Source organism: Nipponia nippon, unplaced genomic scaffold, assembly GCF_047370975.1.
Source record: "Nipponia nippon isolate SJK-2023a ecotype South Korea unplaced genomic scaffold, ASM4737097v1 scaffold_83, whole genome shotgun sequence".
NCBI classification, from domain to species: Eukaryota; Metazoa; Chordata; class Aves; order Pelecaniformes; family Threskiornithidae; genus Nipponia; species Nipponia nippon.
Window position 1 is genome coordinate 135,838 of NW_028262406.1, and position 15,245 is coordinate 151,082.

At 59.8% G+C, this 15,245-nt stretch overlaps 3 protein-coding genes across 3 annotated transcripts in view; all 3 read right to left on the bottom strand.

The window, feature by feature from the left end:
• LOC148050412 (uncharacterized) overlaps positions 1–7,627 on the bottom strand; it is a gene marked incomplete at its 3' end in the record, with an annotated part of 65,608 nt that extends 57,981 nt beyond the window's left edge. Inside the window, 5 exon segments of the mRNA XM_087742821.1 lie at positions 6,172–6,334; positions 6,609–6,748; positions 7,120–7,209; positions 7,475–7,496; positions 7,620–7,627. Of these exon segments, the coding sequence (XP_087598947.1) occupies positions 6,172–6,334; positions 6,609–6,748; positions 7,120–7,209; positions 7,475–7,496; positions 7,620–7,627 (423 nt within the window).
• A 1,288-nt stretch (positions 7,628–8,915) lies between these two features.
• The window catches only part of LOC148050416 (uncharacterized), a 44,359-nt gene continuing 38,029 nt past the window's right edge, over positions 8,916–15,245 (bottom strand). The window contains exons 25-27 of the mRNA XM_087742822.1: positions 14,933–14,991; positions 14,490–14,658; positions 8,916–9,020 (exon numbers count right to left, since the gene is read on the bottom strand). Coding sequence (XP_087598948.1) covers positions 8,916–9,020; positions 14,490–14,658; positions 14,933–14,991 — 333 coding nt within the window. The remainder of the gene's footprint in view (positions 9,021–14,489; positions 14,659–14,932; positions 14,992–15,245) is intronic.
• LOC148050417 (uncharacterized) lies at positions 11,774–14,470 on the bottom strand. Its single transcript, XM_087742820.1, is given in 3 exon segments — positions 11,774–12,711; positions 12,714–13,071; positions 14,351–14,470. Coding segments are annotated over 3 exon segments (1,416 nt in total).

A 15,245-nucleotide genomic window follows, 5' to 3' on the forward strand; every position in this document is an offset into this window, starting at 1 on the left:
AGACACTCGTCGGCACTCAGCCGCTAGCTCCAGAAGCCTCCTGCACGGCACTTGCTAGAAAGGCTCTCCCAAGACTCCAACCAAGCGGAGCGCCAAGAGCGGCCCAGTCAAAGGCTGCTCTCTGCTTCCTCCACCACGGCCCCACAGCTCCCATCCCTTCCTCAACCCACGGCCGCGTCCTTTCGCACCGACCCCTCCCACCTGCTTAGACGCAAGCCAGGCTGGGCAGCGAGGCAGGACGCCCTGCAAACTCTCCCCAGACCAGCCACCTCTGCATCCCTCCCAGCTCCCTGCGCACGCCCCAGGCCCCCACAGCAGCCCTGCCTGTCCCACGCTCCCGGCATCAGCCCTCTCCTTCGCACCGTTCCTCACCTCTCCCCTCTTCCGCACCGCGTCCACGTTTCCCATGACACCAGTGAGACGCTGCTCCATGGCTCCTTCCAAGAGCTCTCCGAGAGCTCCGACCCTGCGCTGGCTCCTCTTGCTCCAGAGGCACCCAGCTGTGGCCACCACAGCCGCTCTCCCAGCGAGCGGCTATATAGAGCCAGCGCGCATTCTTGCATCATCATCGCCTTGCTGGGCCACTGCATTGTTGCATCAGCGCCTCGCTAGGCCGCCGCCCAGCTGCTGCCCGGCCACCCTGCAGGCCCCTCGGGACACGCACGGGGGCCACCCGCTCTCGCTCACCCGCCTCTTCATCTCCTGCACAAACAGCAATTTGCCAATTAGCAAAACTACTAACCGCTTCTGCCTTCGGAAAGGAATTGGTGGAAATTTGGCTATGTGCAAACAAGGCACGGAAAGTCGGGCTGCCCAGCTGCTCTGGGACTTGTACCCTAGGTGCGCTTCTCCCTAACATTACCAGAGTCAATGAAATGAACGCAGGGCTACGGATAGGAGCACCTAGGAACAGGCATCGAAGAAGCCACAATCCGTTCATTCATCGGCCAGCTGGCTTCCATTCCTTTACCAGGTGCTTTCTTCCTTGCTTAGCAGTTAGTGAACTTGCAAAAGCAACAGCCAATATTTTGGCACTTTCTGAACAAATAGGGAATGAGACTTCTGATGCGATCCAAGCCTGTCCAGGCGACACCTGAAAATCATAACGCGGATTGGAAAGATATGCACGTGTTGCTTAATACTTTACTTCTCCCCGAGGAGAAGGGAATGGTGTTAGGCAAAGCTCCGGAGGACAGCATGAGGTTAAACACCAGGGAGGGTCCGGATCGTCTTCTGCCTGCACAAGAACCTGCCTGGCATCCAAAGACGGCAGCAGGGTGACTGATGATTAAACAGTATCAGCAGTTCCTTTTGTGTGGGGTAAAGCAGGGGGTACCTAGATCTACAAATCTTGCCAAGTTCTATCAGGGGGTACAGAGTGAAAATGAGGACCCCTCTACTTTCTAGGAGAGGCTGTGTGAAACTGCTAGAAAACGGATGGATTGGAATGCGGATGATGAAGCAAATGGGAGGGTGTTCAACACCGTCTTTCTTGGGCAGTAGGCGCAGGAGAGAAGGAGAAGGTTACAGAAAGTCGATGGGGACAGGGCTATGTCGCTAACTGGGATGAGAGAGAAAGGAAGGAGCAACAGAGAACAGAAGGAAGTTGCAAGCATCTTTGCTGGCAGCAGCAAGAAACGGCCAGAATAGTAGAAGGAAAGGTAGGGGTGGAAGTGGAGTAAGAGGGGGTCGAGGCAGAATGACGCCGGGAAGAGGTTCACAAAACCTAACCCTGGTGGGGCCAAAGCAATGTGCGGCCTCTAAACAGGAGGCAGACTGGAAAAATGAACGCCCGAACCTAAAGGGGCTAGAGGAGCAAGATCGGGTAAGAAATGCCCACCTTATGGCGTCAGAGGATTCGCACGATGAAGGAAGGGCACCGGGGCAAAACACAAAGCATGAAGTGCACTTGCACGGGGGGGGCCGTGTCAACGAATACTCAAAGGCGAACGCTAACAAGGCATGTCACGGCCAAAGCCAACAGGCTCGCTACATTGGAAAAAGGAATGCCTGGGAGGTCTTCAAATTGCATTAGAAGGAATCAAGAGTGTAACACGGGGTCCTTCTCGGGCTCCCAGCTCCAAGGCACCTTTATCGCTGACAATGCAAGGGGTTTTAGCTAGCGTGCGCTTCCGCTGCCTTCTTGCCGCTGCCCACGCACAAACGGCAAGAAAAGAAAATGCAAACAATCCATTTTGCTAACACCGGCTGCTGCCCGCACAGCCCTGCAGGCCCGTCGGGACACGCACGTGGGCCACCCGCTCTCGCTCCCCCTGCTTTGAGCAGGGGCCCTCGACCACGTGCTGACCTGCTGCCCCTTCTTCCTCCTCCTACCTCTTCTTCCCAGCCTTGGCCTTCGGAGGACAGGGCTGCAGCTGGGCCCTGTCACGGCCAAAGCAGCCTCCACTCGGGGAACAGCCCTGAATTCGAGTTTCGGCCCCTGGCTCTCAACGGCTAATTCCTGACTTGCGGCTTCACAAGCACAAACAAAGGACGCAGGAAACCCCTCTCCTCCCCTTTCCTCAGGCTCAGGGTACATGTTACCGGAATCGTCCGAAACAAAGAATGCTGAAAATAAGCAAGAACCAACTGAAGCCCCCTCCGGCCTCTGGCCCGCGGCGCCTCCTAGGCCGACCTCCACAGGCGGCCCCCCGCCCCGCCCCCCCAACCGCCATGTGTGCCCCGCACATCCCCCACCTTTCTCCTGTAGAGGACGGGCTGGGAGCCCACTCCAGCCAGTCTGGAGGGGAAAACAGGACACAAGGGCAGAGAGAAAGGCAGACGCAGGGCCCTGGTGGCGACCCAGAGGCATGCAAAGGGCTCGGCCTGCCCACCCAAAGGCACACCCAGGGCTCTGGGCCGCACCACATCTGCAGCTCCAGGCCGCACCAAAGGGCACACGGAAATGGAGGGCCTTGGGAGGCACCGGAAGGCCCTTTGGTGGCCCCTCGCTTGCCCCAAAAGGCCCACGCTGGGCCCTAGGGCCCACGGAAAGGCAAACAGAGGCGCCTCGAGGAGACAAGAGGAGAAGAGCAGGGGGCTAGGCAAGATGAAAAGCTGAAGGGCGCTCCCTTCATGGGACACCAAAAGCGGGCCCTGGGTGGGAACCCAAAGGCCCATCAGGAGCACTTGATGGGACGAGAGAAGAAATGCCCAGAACAAGGCGCCAGCCTTCAACAGCACCTACAGATCCCACTCACAGAAGGCAGGAGTATAGCTTTACAGAGCTTCACTAGCCCCTCAGCTAGCCCGGCCACAAAGCTTTCTCAACAAGGCAAAAGCGCTGCCTGCTCTTCTCTTCCCTACTGCAGATGCCCTGTCAAACTGCGTCTTAGCCTGACCGAGGCTGTAGGAGGGAGGCAGGCGAGGGAAAACATGGCAGGGAAAACGCCCAGGCACACTATGGCCTGGCATGAATAAAGACAGGCACAAGCAAGCCCCTGGGAGAAAACTCTTTATTCTCTGCCTGGGGGAGCTGCCCGCGCGCTCTCTGGCCCTGGAGCCGCACGCCTCCTCAGGACACCCTCCACAAGGCTCCCAGCTACCGCCCTCTTCAATGACTCGGGCTGCACGGGCTCCTCCAGGAGCAGCTTTAAACGCACCGGTCTGCGCCATGCTCCTGCCTGCCTAGGGGGCTTCGGACCCGCTGGAGGCACGGGCTGCCTCGGAAACTGCGCGCCCGTGCAGGGGAGGCTGCCTGCCGTGCTCCCCGCCCTCAGGATACGCACACTTTCACACGCGGGCACTGAAGACCTTGCTGGGGCTCCGCAGGCGTCATCCACGGACTTTGGCAGGTCTTCCGGTGCCCGGCGAGCATCTCGCTCAGGGCCTCGCAGGACAGGTGGGAGGAGAGGAGCTGACCTCTCCTCTTTCAATTCGCCTGCTGCCTCTGAAGGCCTGACTGTTGCAGGCAGACGGAGAGGTGGCAAGACCTTCCTTGCTGGAAGCGTCGCCGAGTCTTCCTTGCCCTTCCTTTCTGCCTCTAACTTCTTCCTCACGGTTGCCACAACTTCAAGCACAACGCTTCGGGCATAGCCCATCAATTCCGCATCCAGCTGCTGAACTCTGCAGATGGCCTTTTGGATGCTCTCCTCGGCAAGCTCACGACTCACTCGGGAGACGGCAGCACCGTTTTGCAGCGGTTGCAACACGGGCAACTTTGCTCTCTTGCTTGCTTCTGGCAGCTGCTCTTCCCAGCCTCTGCGTGATCCTTGTCCTTCTCTCACGCCCTGAAGCTTCAGGATCTCAGAAAACTCACAGCAAAAGTCCTCTTCAAACTGAGAAGCTACAAACGATGACAAGGTGGACCTAACACTTGCAATGGCCTCTTTGGTCCTTTGCTCAAGACAGGACCGCCAAGATGCTCTCTCGGAAGCTGCTACTTCCGCCTCCCCCGCCTGCCTGACGGCCCTGCCTCAGCTGCAGCACACCTCCACGATGCCAAAAGCTCCCCAAACCTCTCCAGCACGGTCGCCACAATCTCTCCAGCCACCACTCTCATTTTCTCCCGGCCATCCGCGGGACAAGCGTCCAAAGGCTCTGCCTCTCTGGCACTGCCAAACAACCTTCCGCTGACCTCACGGGGAGCCCTCCTCAAGACGTGGACGCACTGAGCCAGCGCCTTCACCCGCTCCAGCACTTCCTCGACCATGCTCTCAGCCACCTCTTTGAGCTCCTGGTCTTCTGCCAGCGCAGCCCGCAGCAGCGCAGCCTCTATGCTCTTAGGCGCTTCTTCTCCGGCACGCTTCGGACACTACAATGAGGAGCACTTGATGAGTCAACGTGGTCCTTCACCTCCCTTTGCTTTCCTCTTCCTCCTCACAAGACGCCTGCCCACACGAGTCCCTACCAGTCAAGCTTGAAACACTTCTCTCTAGGCCTTCTCTCTAGGCCACCTGGCCCACGCAGCTTGCGGCTCTCCCGCGGCCAGGAGACAAGTGCTGGGGGCACTTCTCAGAATCAAGCACGTGACATTTTCCTTAGAGCAAAGGGTGCTCTAGCCCCTTCCGCCCGCACCTCGGCACGCTCAACCAGCTGCCGGGGGCCCTGAACTGCAAGCTACTGCCTGCCTGGCTACCGCTGATCGTGGCCAGAGGACAGGCCCCAGGGCACAGCAGGCCCCCCCACGGGACGCTACTTCCAACGCGCTCCTTCGCTCCAGCCGCGGGAGACGCTGCGCACAGTTGAAGAGCGGAGGCAAAGCCGTGGAAGGTACTGCGCCACGCTCTTGGCTCCAGGCTCTTCTGCCACGGGTCCCACGCACTCCTGGGAAACTGCTGCCCTGCACGAGGGTGGCCCCTTGGCCCCTTTGCGAGGCCAAACGCCAAGAACGCTGCTTTTCCGAGCAGAAAAGGAAACCATCCTTTTTCTTGTGGCGCCTGGCTCTTGGCTGCCAGCCCAAGGAAACATCCTTGGGACCGGAGGCACTCTCAAAGTCCACCGTGGGCTGCCAGCCTCGGGCAAACTGGGCAAGAAGGCGCGAGTCAAGAACAGAGCCAGGCAGCGGCCTCAAATTGTCCTCTCCCGTCATTTGCTCTTTTGCAGCTTGACAGCCTGGCTGCCACGGCAGAAGGAGCTTAACCCTTCACCCTGGCGTCCATACCACCCCACACCACCGGCAAACGCTTCCCGACACGCTGTTGCAGGGGATGGACCTGGGCAACAGTTAGCGGGGCCCCCACTAAGGAGAACAGGGCAACAGCAGGCTCTCCGCTAAGCTAATCCAAGACCTCCTTGAAGAGAAAACCAGCCCAACAAAGCCCAAGCACCACCACTGTCAGCTTCAGCGACGCTGCAACTTTGCAACCAGAGCTTTGCAACCAGATGCAAAACCAGCACCAGGGACCGTGCGGCCATTGAGTGCACCTCACACGTTCATGTTAAATGTGCCAGTCTGCGTGCAGAAGCGGCCACTGAGAGTGCCCAGGCACAGGCAGAAAGGGACAGTGCCTCGAGTCCGAGGGACACAGGAAGGAAAGCGACCGCTTCTTGCTCTCTGACAGCCACCCGCAAACGCGCACACCAGCCACGCACCACCTCCTCAGCAACCAGGCACCGCTTGCAAGCCCCCAGCGCCTGGGGGGGGGGGCAGCACCCTCTCCTGAGGCCCGGGTACCAGCGAGCTGCCGCACAGCAGAGGCGGCCCCCTGCATCCACCCGGCTCCTACTCACCGCCTTCCCTTTGACAGCGGACTTCTCAGACCTGCTCCGCGTGCCTGGCTGTCTCCTCTCTCCCAGCTGCTGCTGCTGCTGGCACTCGACCTGCCGGAGGAGGCGTTGCTCTTTTTCAAGAGCCTCCAGTCTTTCAATCCGCTTCTTGAGCCCAGTCAGGTGCCTGTCAAGAGAAAGAAGGCAGCTGAGAAGGAGCCAGTTTCCGCTCAGACACTCCCATCAGCCTGCTCCGGCTTGCTTTGCTCCACTAGACCCCGCAGCAGCTTCCACATGCCACTCCAAGGCTCCAAACGCAGACTGCGCCAACGTGTTCGCAGCCGCCAACGCCCCCTTCCACCGACGGGCTTTGCTTGTTTACTGCAACAAGGACGCTCCAGGACTTCTCTCAGGGACCACGCACCCCCTTCAAGAGCAACCCTCGCTTGCCCTTTGCTTACCTCTGCCTCCTCTGCCTCTCGCCACCTGGCAAACTCTTTCTTTGCTCCCGCAGCAGCCACTCTCGCAGGCGAGAAACATCAGTCCCTCCCGGCACTTCCCAGCCATCCTCTAATTGCGCCAGCTCTTGACGAAGCTTCTTCTGAAAGGTGACACCAGGCTGTGGCTTGCTGTTGCCTGCACGAGCGCTCACGCCCCTGCGCGCTCAGGCCTCCCGCGGGCCCAGGACACCGCTCTGCTTCGGCCACGCCACGAGGGCCCAAGAGAAATGCTTCCCTCGGCACTCCGCGGGCTTCCACGTGACTTTCCTGCCCATCCGCACCCCGGCACCCTGCGCTACCCCAGCTCGCAGCCCGGTACTCCTTTCCCTGCCACAGCGCCTGGCCCAGCCGCACAGCCCTCGCCTCTGCTGCACTGACCGCCTCCCCTTTACTTGCCAGAGGCCGCAAGTAAAGCCCCAGCCTTTGGCACCGTGCCGCTCACAGGGGTCCACCAACACGCCGCTTTGCCTACCTCCTCTCGCACAAACATTTTCTCTGCCTCCAGCTTCAGCGTGGTCAGGTACTGCCTGTACTCATTGAACTCCTTCAGAGTGCAAACCACCTAGGGAGAGAGGAGGGGAGATATCCCCCAACAACTCTCAACCCACCTACGTAGACTCTCTTCCCCAAAACACACCAAACCCAGGAGCTGCTCCTCTCCACACCCTCCCCTCCCCTCCCCTCCCTTCCTCGCTGCCGGGGACCCTGACTCCCCCGCCGCCAGGGCTCAGCGGTGCTCCTCGCCCCAGCGCCACGCCTCACGCCGGCTGCCTCCTCAACACTCGGGCAGCGCGGGGCGGACGGAGAAGAGCAGGACTGCGACTTGCCCGAGGGATGCTGCCGCCACTTCTGCTCCCAGCAAAACCAGCCCCACAGCCCTGGGCCCTCTGACAGCAACAGCCGGCTGCAGCAAGCGCTCTGGGAACCCCGCTTGATGAGCGCTGCTTTTAGCAGCCCCACCTCCAAACCTACTTTGCCATCACTGGTGATGGAACCCTCTCTCTTCAGCCTCCGCAGGTTGTCCTTGCGATTGTGGTAGGCCCGCAGATGCGGGTCATGCAGGCTGTTGTATTCCGTGCTCAGCTGGCGGCAGCATGGATCTCCCAGATTGAAATAACCAGAGGGCTGCTGAAGCTGTAAGAGACATTGCCCAGACTAGGAAGGAGGCAGGAGACAGCAGCGCTTGTCAAAAGGGGAAGGTACTTGCAAGACCCACACTCTTCTCCAGCCTTCGGAAGGCACACAGAACCCCACAGCCAGACTGCAGGGCCACGCTGGACCGCGCTAGGCTGCACCAGGCTGGGCTGGGATGGGCGGGGCTGGGATCGGGGAGAGAACACAAACCCCACCAGCACAGTAGGCATCCGAGGCCACCGGCAAGAACTGCAGACCTCAAAGGAACCTTCAGACTGAAAAGTTCAAGCCCAGCCCTTAAAACGCAGGTCCGCGCCAGGCAGCCACGACCTCCCCTCTACTCCCTCCAAAAAAAGGAGGAGGGCTGGCTCTTCTACCCCTTCCCACTTCCTTTACCTTTTCCCCCAGCTTTGTCCTGCAGAAGACAGGCTTGGAGCCAGGCACCACAGGGATCTTGACACCAAGCGGGAGGTCCAGCAGCCCACTCCCTCCTCCTGACACTGACGGTCTCCTCTTCCCGAGCTACAAAGAGGGACGAGACACTCGTCGGCACTCAGCCGCTAGCTCCAGAAGCCTCCTGCACGGCACTTGCTAGAAAGGCTCTCCCAAGACTCCAACCAAGCGGAGCGCCAAGAGCGGCCCAGTCAAAGGCTGCTCTCTGCTTCCTCCACCACGGCCCCACAGCTCCCATCCCTTCCTCAACCCACGGCCGCGTCCTTTCGCACCGACCCCTCCCACCTGCTTAGACGCAAGCCAGGCTGGGCAGCGAGGCAGGACGCCCTGCAAACTCTCCCCAGACCAGCCACCTCTGCATCCCTCCCAGCTCCCTGCGCACGCCCCAGGCCCCCACAGCAGCCCTGCCTGTCCCACGCTCCCGGCATCAGCCCTCTCCTTCGCACCGTTCCTCACCTCTCCCCTCTTCCGCACCGCGTCCACGTTTCCCATGACACCAGTGAGACGCTGCTCCATGGCTCCTTCCAAGAGCTCTCCGAGAGCTCCGACCCTGCGCTGGCTCCTCTTGCTCCAGAGGCACCCAGCTGTGGCCACCACAGCCGCTCTCCCAGCGAGCGGCTATATAGAGCCAGCGCGCATTCTTGCATCATCATCGCCTTGCTGGGCCACTGCATTGTTGCATCAGCGCCTCGCTAGGCCGCCGCCCAGCTGCTGCCCGGCCACCCTGCAGGCCCCTCGGGACACGCACGGGGGCCACCCGCTCTCGCTCACCCGCCTCTTCATCTCCTGCACAAACAGCAATTTGCCAATTAGCAAAACTACTAACCGCTTCTGCCTTCGGAAAGGAATTGGTGGAAATTTGGCTATGTGCAAACAAGGCACGGAAAGTCGGGCTGCCCAGCTGCTCTGGGACTTGTACCCTAGGTGTGCTTCTCCCTAACATTACCAGAGTCAATGAAATGAACGCAGGGCTACGGATAGGAGCACCTAGGAACAGGCATCGAAGAAGCCACAATCCGTTCATTCATCGGCCAGCTGGCTTCCATTCCTTTACCAGGTGCTTTCTTCCTTGCTTAGCAGTTAGTGAACTTGCAAAAGCAACAGCCAATATTTTGGCACTTTCTGAACAAATAGGGAATGAGACTTCTGATGCGATCCAAGCCTGTCCAGGCGACACCTGAAAATCATAACGCGGATTGGAAAGATATGCAGGTGTTGCTTAATACTTTACTTCTCCCCGAGGAGAAGGGAATGGTGTTAGGCAAAGCTCCGGAGGACAGCATGAGGTTAAACACCAGGGAGGGTCCGGATCGTCTTCTGCCTGCACAAGAACCTGCCTGGCATCCAAAGACGGCAGCAGGGTGACTGATGATTAAACAGTATCAGCAGTTCCTTTTGTGTGGGGTAAAGCAGGGGGTACCTAGATCTACAAATCTTGCCAAGTTCTATCAGGGGGTACAGAGTGAAAATGAGGACCCCTCTACTTTCTAGGAGAGGCTGTGTGAAACTGCTAGAAAACGGATGGATTGGAATGCGGATGATGAAGCAAATGGGAGGGTGTTCAACACCGTCTTTCTTGGGCAGTAGGCGCAGGAGAGAAGGAGAAGGTTACAGAAAGTCGATGGGGACAGGGCTATGTCGCTAACTGGGATGAGAGAGAAAGGAAGGAGCAACAGAGAACAGAAGGAAGTTGCAAGCATCTTTGCTGGCAGCAGCAAGAAACGGCCAGAATAGTAGAAGGAAAGGTAGGGGTGGAAGTGGAGTAAGAGGGGGTCGAGGCAGAATGACGCCGGGAAGAGGTTCACAAAACCTAACCCTGGTGGGGCCAAAGCAATGTGCGGCCTCTAAACAGGAGGCAGACTGGAAAAATGAACGCCCGAACCTAAAGGGGCTAGAGGAGCAAGATCGGGTAAGAAATGCCCACCTTATGGCGTCAGAGGATTCGCACGATGAAGGAAGGGCACCGGGGCAAAACACAAAGCATGAAGTGCACTTGCACGGGGGAGCCCGTGTCAACGAATACTCAAAGGCGAACGCTAACAAGGCATGTCACGGCCAAAGCCAACAGGCTCGCTACATTGGAAAAAGGAATGCCTGGGAGGTCTTCAAATTGCATTAGAAGGAATCAAGAGTGTAACACGGGGTCCTTCTCGGGCTCCCAGCTCCAAGGCACCTTTATCGCTGACAATGCAAGGGGTTTTAGCTAGCGTGCGCTTCCGCTGCCTTCTTGCCGCTGCCCACGCACAAACGGCAAGAAAAGAAAATGCAAACAATCCATTTTGCTAACACCGGCTGCTGCCCGCACAGCCCTGCAGGCCCGTCGGGACACGCACGTGGGCCACCCGCTCTCGCTCCCCCTGCTTTGAGCAGGGGCCCTCGACCACGTGCTGACCTGCTGCCCCTTCTTCCTCCTCCTACCTCTTCTTCCCAGCCTTGGCCTTCGGAGGACAGGGCTGCAGCTGGGCCCTGTCACGGCCAAAGCAGCCTCCACTCGGGGAACAGCCCTGAATTCGAGTTTCGGCCCCTGGCTCTCAACGGCTAATTCCTGACTTGCGGCTTCACAAGCACAAACAAAGGACGCAGGAAACCCCTCTCCTCCCCTTTCCTCAGGCTCAGGGTACATGTTACCGGAATCGTCCGAAACAAAGAATGCTGAAAATAAGCAAGAACCAACTGAAGCCCCCTCCGGCCTCTGGCCCGCGGCGCCTCCTAGGCCGACCTCCACAGGCGGCCCCCCGCCCCGCCCCCCCAACCGCCATGTGTGCCCCGCACATCCCCCACCTTTCTCCTGTAGAGGACGGGCTGGGAGCCCACTCCAGCCAGTCTGGAGGGGAAAACAGGACACAAGGGCAGAGAGAAAGGCAGACGCAGGGCCCTGGTGGCGACCCAGAGGCATGCAAAGGGCTCGGCCTGCCCACCCAAAGGCACACCCAGGGCTCTGGGCCGCACCACATCTGCAGCTCCAGGCCGCACCAAAGGGCACACGGAAATGGAGGGCCTTGGGAGGCACCGGAAGGCCCTTTGGTGGCCCCTCGCTTGCCCCAAAAGGCCCACGCTGGGCCCTAGGGCCCACGGAAAGGCAAACAGAGGCGCCTCGAGGAGACAAGAGGAGAAGAGCAGGGGGCTAGGCAAGATGAAAAGCTGAAGGGCGCTCCCTTCATGGGACACCAAAAGCGGGCCCTGGGTGGGAACCCAAAGGCCCATCAGGAGCACTTGATGGGACGAGAGAAGAAATGCCCAGAACAAGGCGCCAGCCTTCAACAGCACCTACAGATCCCACTCACAGAAGGCAGGAGTATAGCTTTACAGAGCTTCACTAGCCCCTCAGCTAGCCCGGCCACAAAGCTTTCTCAACAAGGCAAAAGCGCTGCCTGCTCTTCTCTTCCCTACTGCAGATGCCCTGTCAAACTGCGTCTTAGCCTGACCGAGGCTGTAGGAGGGAGGCAGGCGAGGGAAAACATGGCAGGGAAAACGCCCAGGCACACTATGGCCTGGCATGAATAAAGACAGGCACAAGCAAGCCCCTGGGAGAAAACTCTTTATTCTCTGCCTGGGGGAGCTGCCCGCGCGCTCTCTGGCCCTGGAGCCGCACGCCTCCTCAGGACACCCTCCACAAGGCTCCCAGCTACCGCCCTCTTCAATGACTCGGGCTGCACGGGCTCCTCCAGGAGCAGCTTTAAACGCACCGGTCTGCGCCATGCTCCTGCCTGCCTAGGGGGCTTCGGACCCGCTGGAGGCACGGGCTGCCTCGGAAACTGCGCGCCCGTGCAGGGGAGGCTGCCTGCCGTGCTCCCCGCCCTCAGGATACGCACACTTTCACACGCGGGCACTGAAGACCTTGCTGGGGCTCCGCAGGTGTCATCCACGGACTTTGGCAGGTCTTCCGGTGCCCGGCGAGCATCTCGCTCAGGGCCTCGCAGGACAGGTGGGAGGAGAGGAGCTGACCTCTCCTCTTTCAATTCGCCTGCTGCCTCTGAAGGCCTGACTGTTGCAGGCAGACGGAGAGGTGGCAAGACCTTCCTTGCTGGAAGCGTCGCCGAGTCTTCCTTGCCCTTCCTTTCTGCCTCTAACTTCTTCCTCACGGTTGCCACAACTTCAAGCACAACGCTTCGGGCATAGCCCATCAATTCCGCATCCAGCTGCTGAACTCTGCAGATGGCCTTTTGGATGCTCTCCTCGGCAAGCTCACGACTCACTCGGGAGACGGCAGCACCGTTTTGCAGCGGTTGCAACACGGGCAACTTTGCTCTCTTGCTTGCTTCTGGCAGCTGCTCTTCCCAGCCTCTGCGTGATCCTTGTCCTTCTCTCACGCCCTGAAGCTTCAGGATCTCAGAAAACTCACAGCAAAAGTCCTCTTCAAACTGAGAAGCTACAAACGATGACAAGGTGGACCTAACACTTGCAATGGCCTCTTTGGTCCTTTGCTCAAGACAGGACCGCCAAGATGCTCTCTCGGAAGCTGCTACTTCCGCCTCCCCCGCCTGCCTGACGGCCCTGCCTCAGCTGCAGCACACCTCCACGATGCCAAAAGCTCCCCAAACCTCTCCAGCACGGTCGCCACAATCTCTCCAGCCACCACTCTCATTTTCTCCCGGCCATCCGCGGGACAAGCGTCCAAAGGCTCTGCCTCTCTGGCACTGCCAAACAACCTTCCGCTGACCTCACGGGGAGCCCTCCTCAAGACGTGGACGCACTGAGCCAGCGCCTTCACCCGCTCCAGCACTTCCTCGACCATGCTCTCAGCCACCTCTTTGAGCTCCTGGTCTTCTGCCAGCGCAGCCCGCAGCAGCGCAGCCTCTATGCTCTTAGGCGCTTCTTCTCCGGCACGCTTCGGACACTACAATGAGGAGCACTTGATGAGTCAACGTGGTCCTTCACCTCCCTTTGCTTTCCTCTTCCTCCTCACAAGACGCCTGCCCACACGAGTCCCTACCAGTCAAGCTTGAAACACTTCTCTCTAGGCCTTCTCTCTAGGCCACCTGGCCCACGCAGCTTGCGGCTCTCCCGCGGCCAGGAGACAAGTGCTGGGGGCACTTCTCAGAATCAAGCACGTGACATTTTCCTTAGAGCAAAGGGTGCTCTAGCCCCTTCCGCCCGCACCTCGGCACGCTCAACCAGCTGCCGGGGGCCCTGAACTGCAAGCTACTGCCTGCCTGGCTACCGCTGATCGTGGCCAGAGGACAGGCCCCAGGGCACAGCAGGCCCCACACGGGACGCTACTTCCAACGCGCTCCTTCGCTCCAGCCGCGGGAGACGCTGCGCACAGTTGAAGAGCGGAGGCAAAGCCGTGGAAGGTACTGCGCCACGCTCTTGGCTCCAGGCTCTTCTGCCACGGGTCCCACGCACTCCTGGGAAACTGCTGCCCTGCACGAGGGTGGCCCCTTGGCCCCTTTGCGAGGCCAAACGCCAAGAACGCTGCTTTTCCGAGCAGAAAAGGAAACCATCCTTTTTCTTGTGGCGCCTGGCTCTTGGCTGCCAGCCCAAGGAAACATCCTTGGGACCGGAGGCACTCTCAAAGTCCACCGTGGGCTGCCAGCCTCGGGCAAACTGGGCAAGAAGGCGCGAGTCAAGAACAGAGCCAGGCAGCGGCCTCAAATTGTCCTCTCCCGTCATTTGCTCTTTTGCAGCTTGACAGCCTGGCTGCCACGGCAGAAGGAGCTTAACCCTTCACCCTGGCGTCCATACCACCCCACACCACCGGCAAACGCTTCCCGACACGCTGTTGCAGGGGATGGACCTGGGCAACAGTTAGCGGGGCCCCCACTAAGGAGAACAGGGCAACAGCAGGCTCTCCGCTAAGCTAATCCAAGACCTCCTTGAAGAGAAAACCAGCCCAACAAAGCCCAAGCACCACCACTGTCAGCTTCAGCGACGCTGCAACTTTGCAACCAGAGCTTTGCAACCAGATGCAAAACCAGCACCAGGGACCGTGCGGCCATTGAGTGCACCTCACACGTTCATGTTAAATGTGCCAGTCTGCGTGCAGAAGCGGCCACTGAGAGTGCCCAGGCACAGGCAGAAAGGGACAGTGCCTCGAGTCCGAGGGACACAGGAAGGAAAGCGACCGCTTCTTGCTCTCTGACAGCCACCCGCAAACGCGCACACCAGCCACGCACCACCTCCTCAGCAACCAGGCACCGCTTGCAAGCCCCCAGCGCCTGAGGGGTGGGGGCAGCACCCTCTCCTGAGGCCCGGGTACCAGCGAGCTGCCGCACAGCAGAGGCGGCCCCCTGCATCCACCCGGCTCCTACTCACCGCCTTCCCTTTGACAGCGGACTTCTCAGACCTGCTCCGCGTGCCTGGCTGTCTCCTCTCTCCCAGCTGCTGCTGCTGCTGCTGCTGGCACTCGACCTGCCGGAGGAGGCGTTGCTCTTTTTCAAGAGCCTCCAGTCTTTCAATCCGCTTCTTGAGCCCAGTCAGGTGCCTGTCAAGAGAAAGAAGGCAGCTGAGAAGGAGCCAGTTTCCGCTCAGACACTCCCATCAGCCTGCTCCGGCTTGCTTTGCTCCACTAGACCCCGCAGCAGCTTCCACATGCCACTCCAAGGCTCCAAACGCAGACTGCGCCAACGTGTTCGCAGCCGCCAACGCCCCCTTCCACCGACGGGCTTTGCTTGTTTACTGCAACAAGGACGCTCCAGGACTTCTCTCAGGGACCACGCACCCCCTTCAAGAGCAACCCTTGCTTGCCCTTTGCTTACCTCTGCCTCCTCTGCCTCTCGCCACCTGGCAAACTCTTTCTTTGCTCCCACAGCAGCCACTCTCACAGGCGAGAAACATCAGTCCCTCCCGGCACTTCCCAGCCATCCTCTAATTGCGCCAGCTCTTGACGAAGCTTCTTCTGAAAGGTGACACCAGGCTGTGGCTTGCTGTTGCCTGCACGAGCGCTCACGCCCCTGCGCGCTCAGGCCTCCCGCGGGCCCAGGACACCGCTCTGCTTCGGCCACGCCACGAGGGCCCAAGAGAAATGCTTCCCTCGGCACTCCGCGGGCTTCCACGTGACTTTCCTGCCCA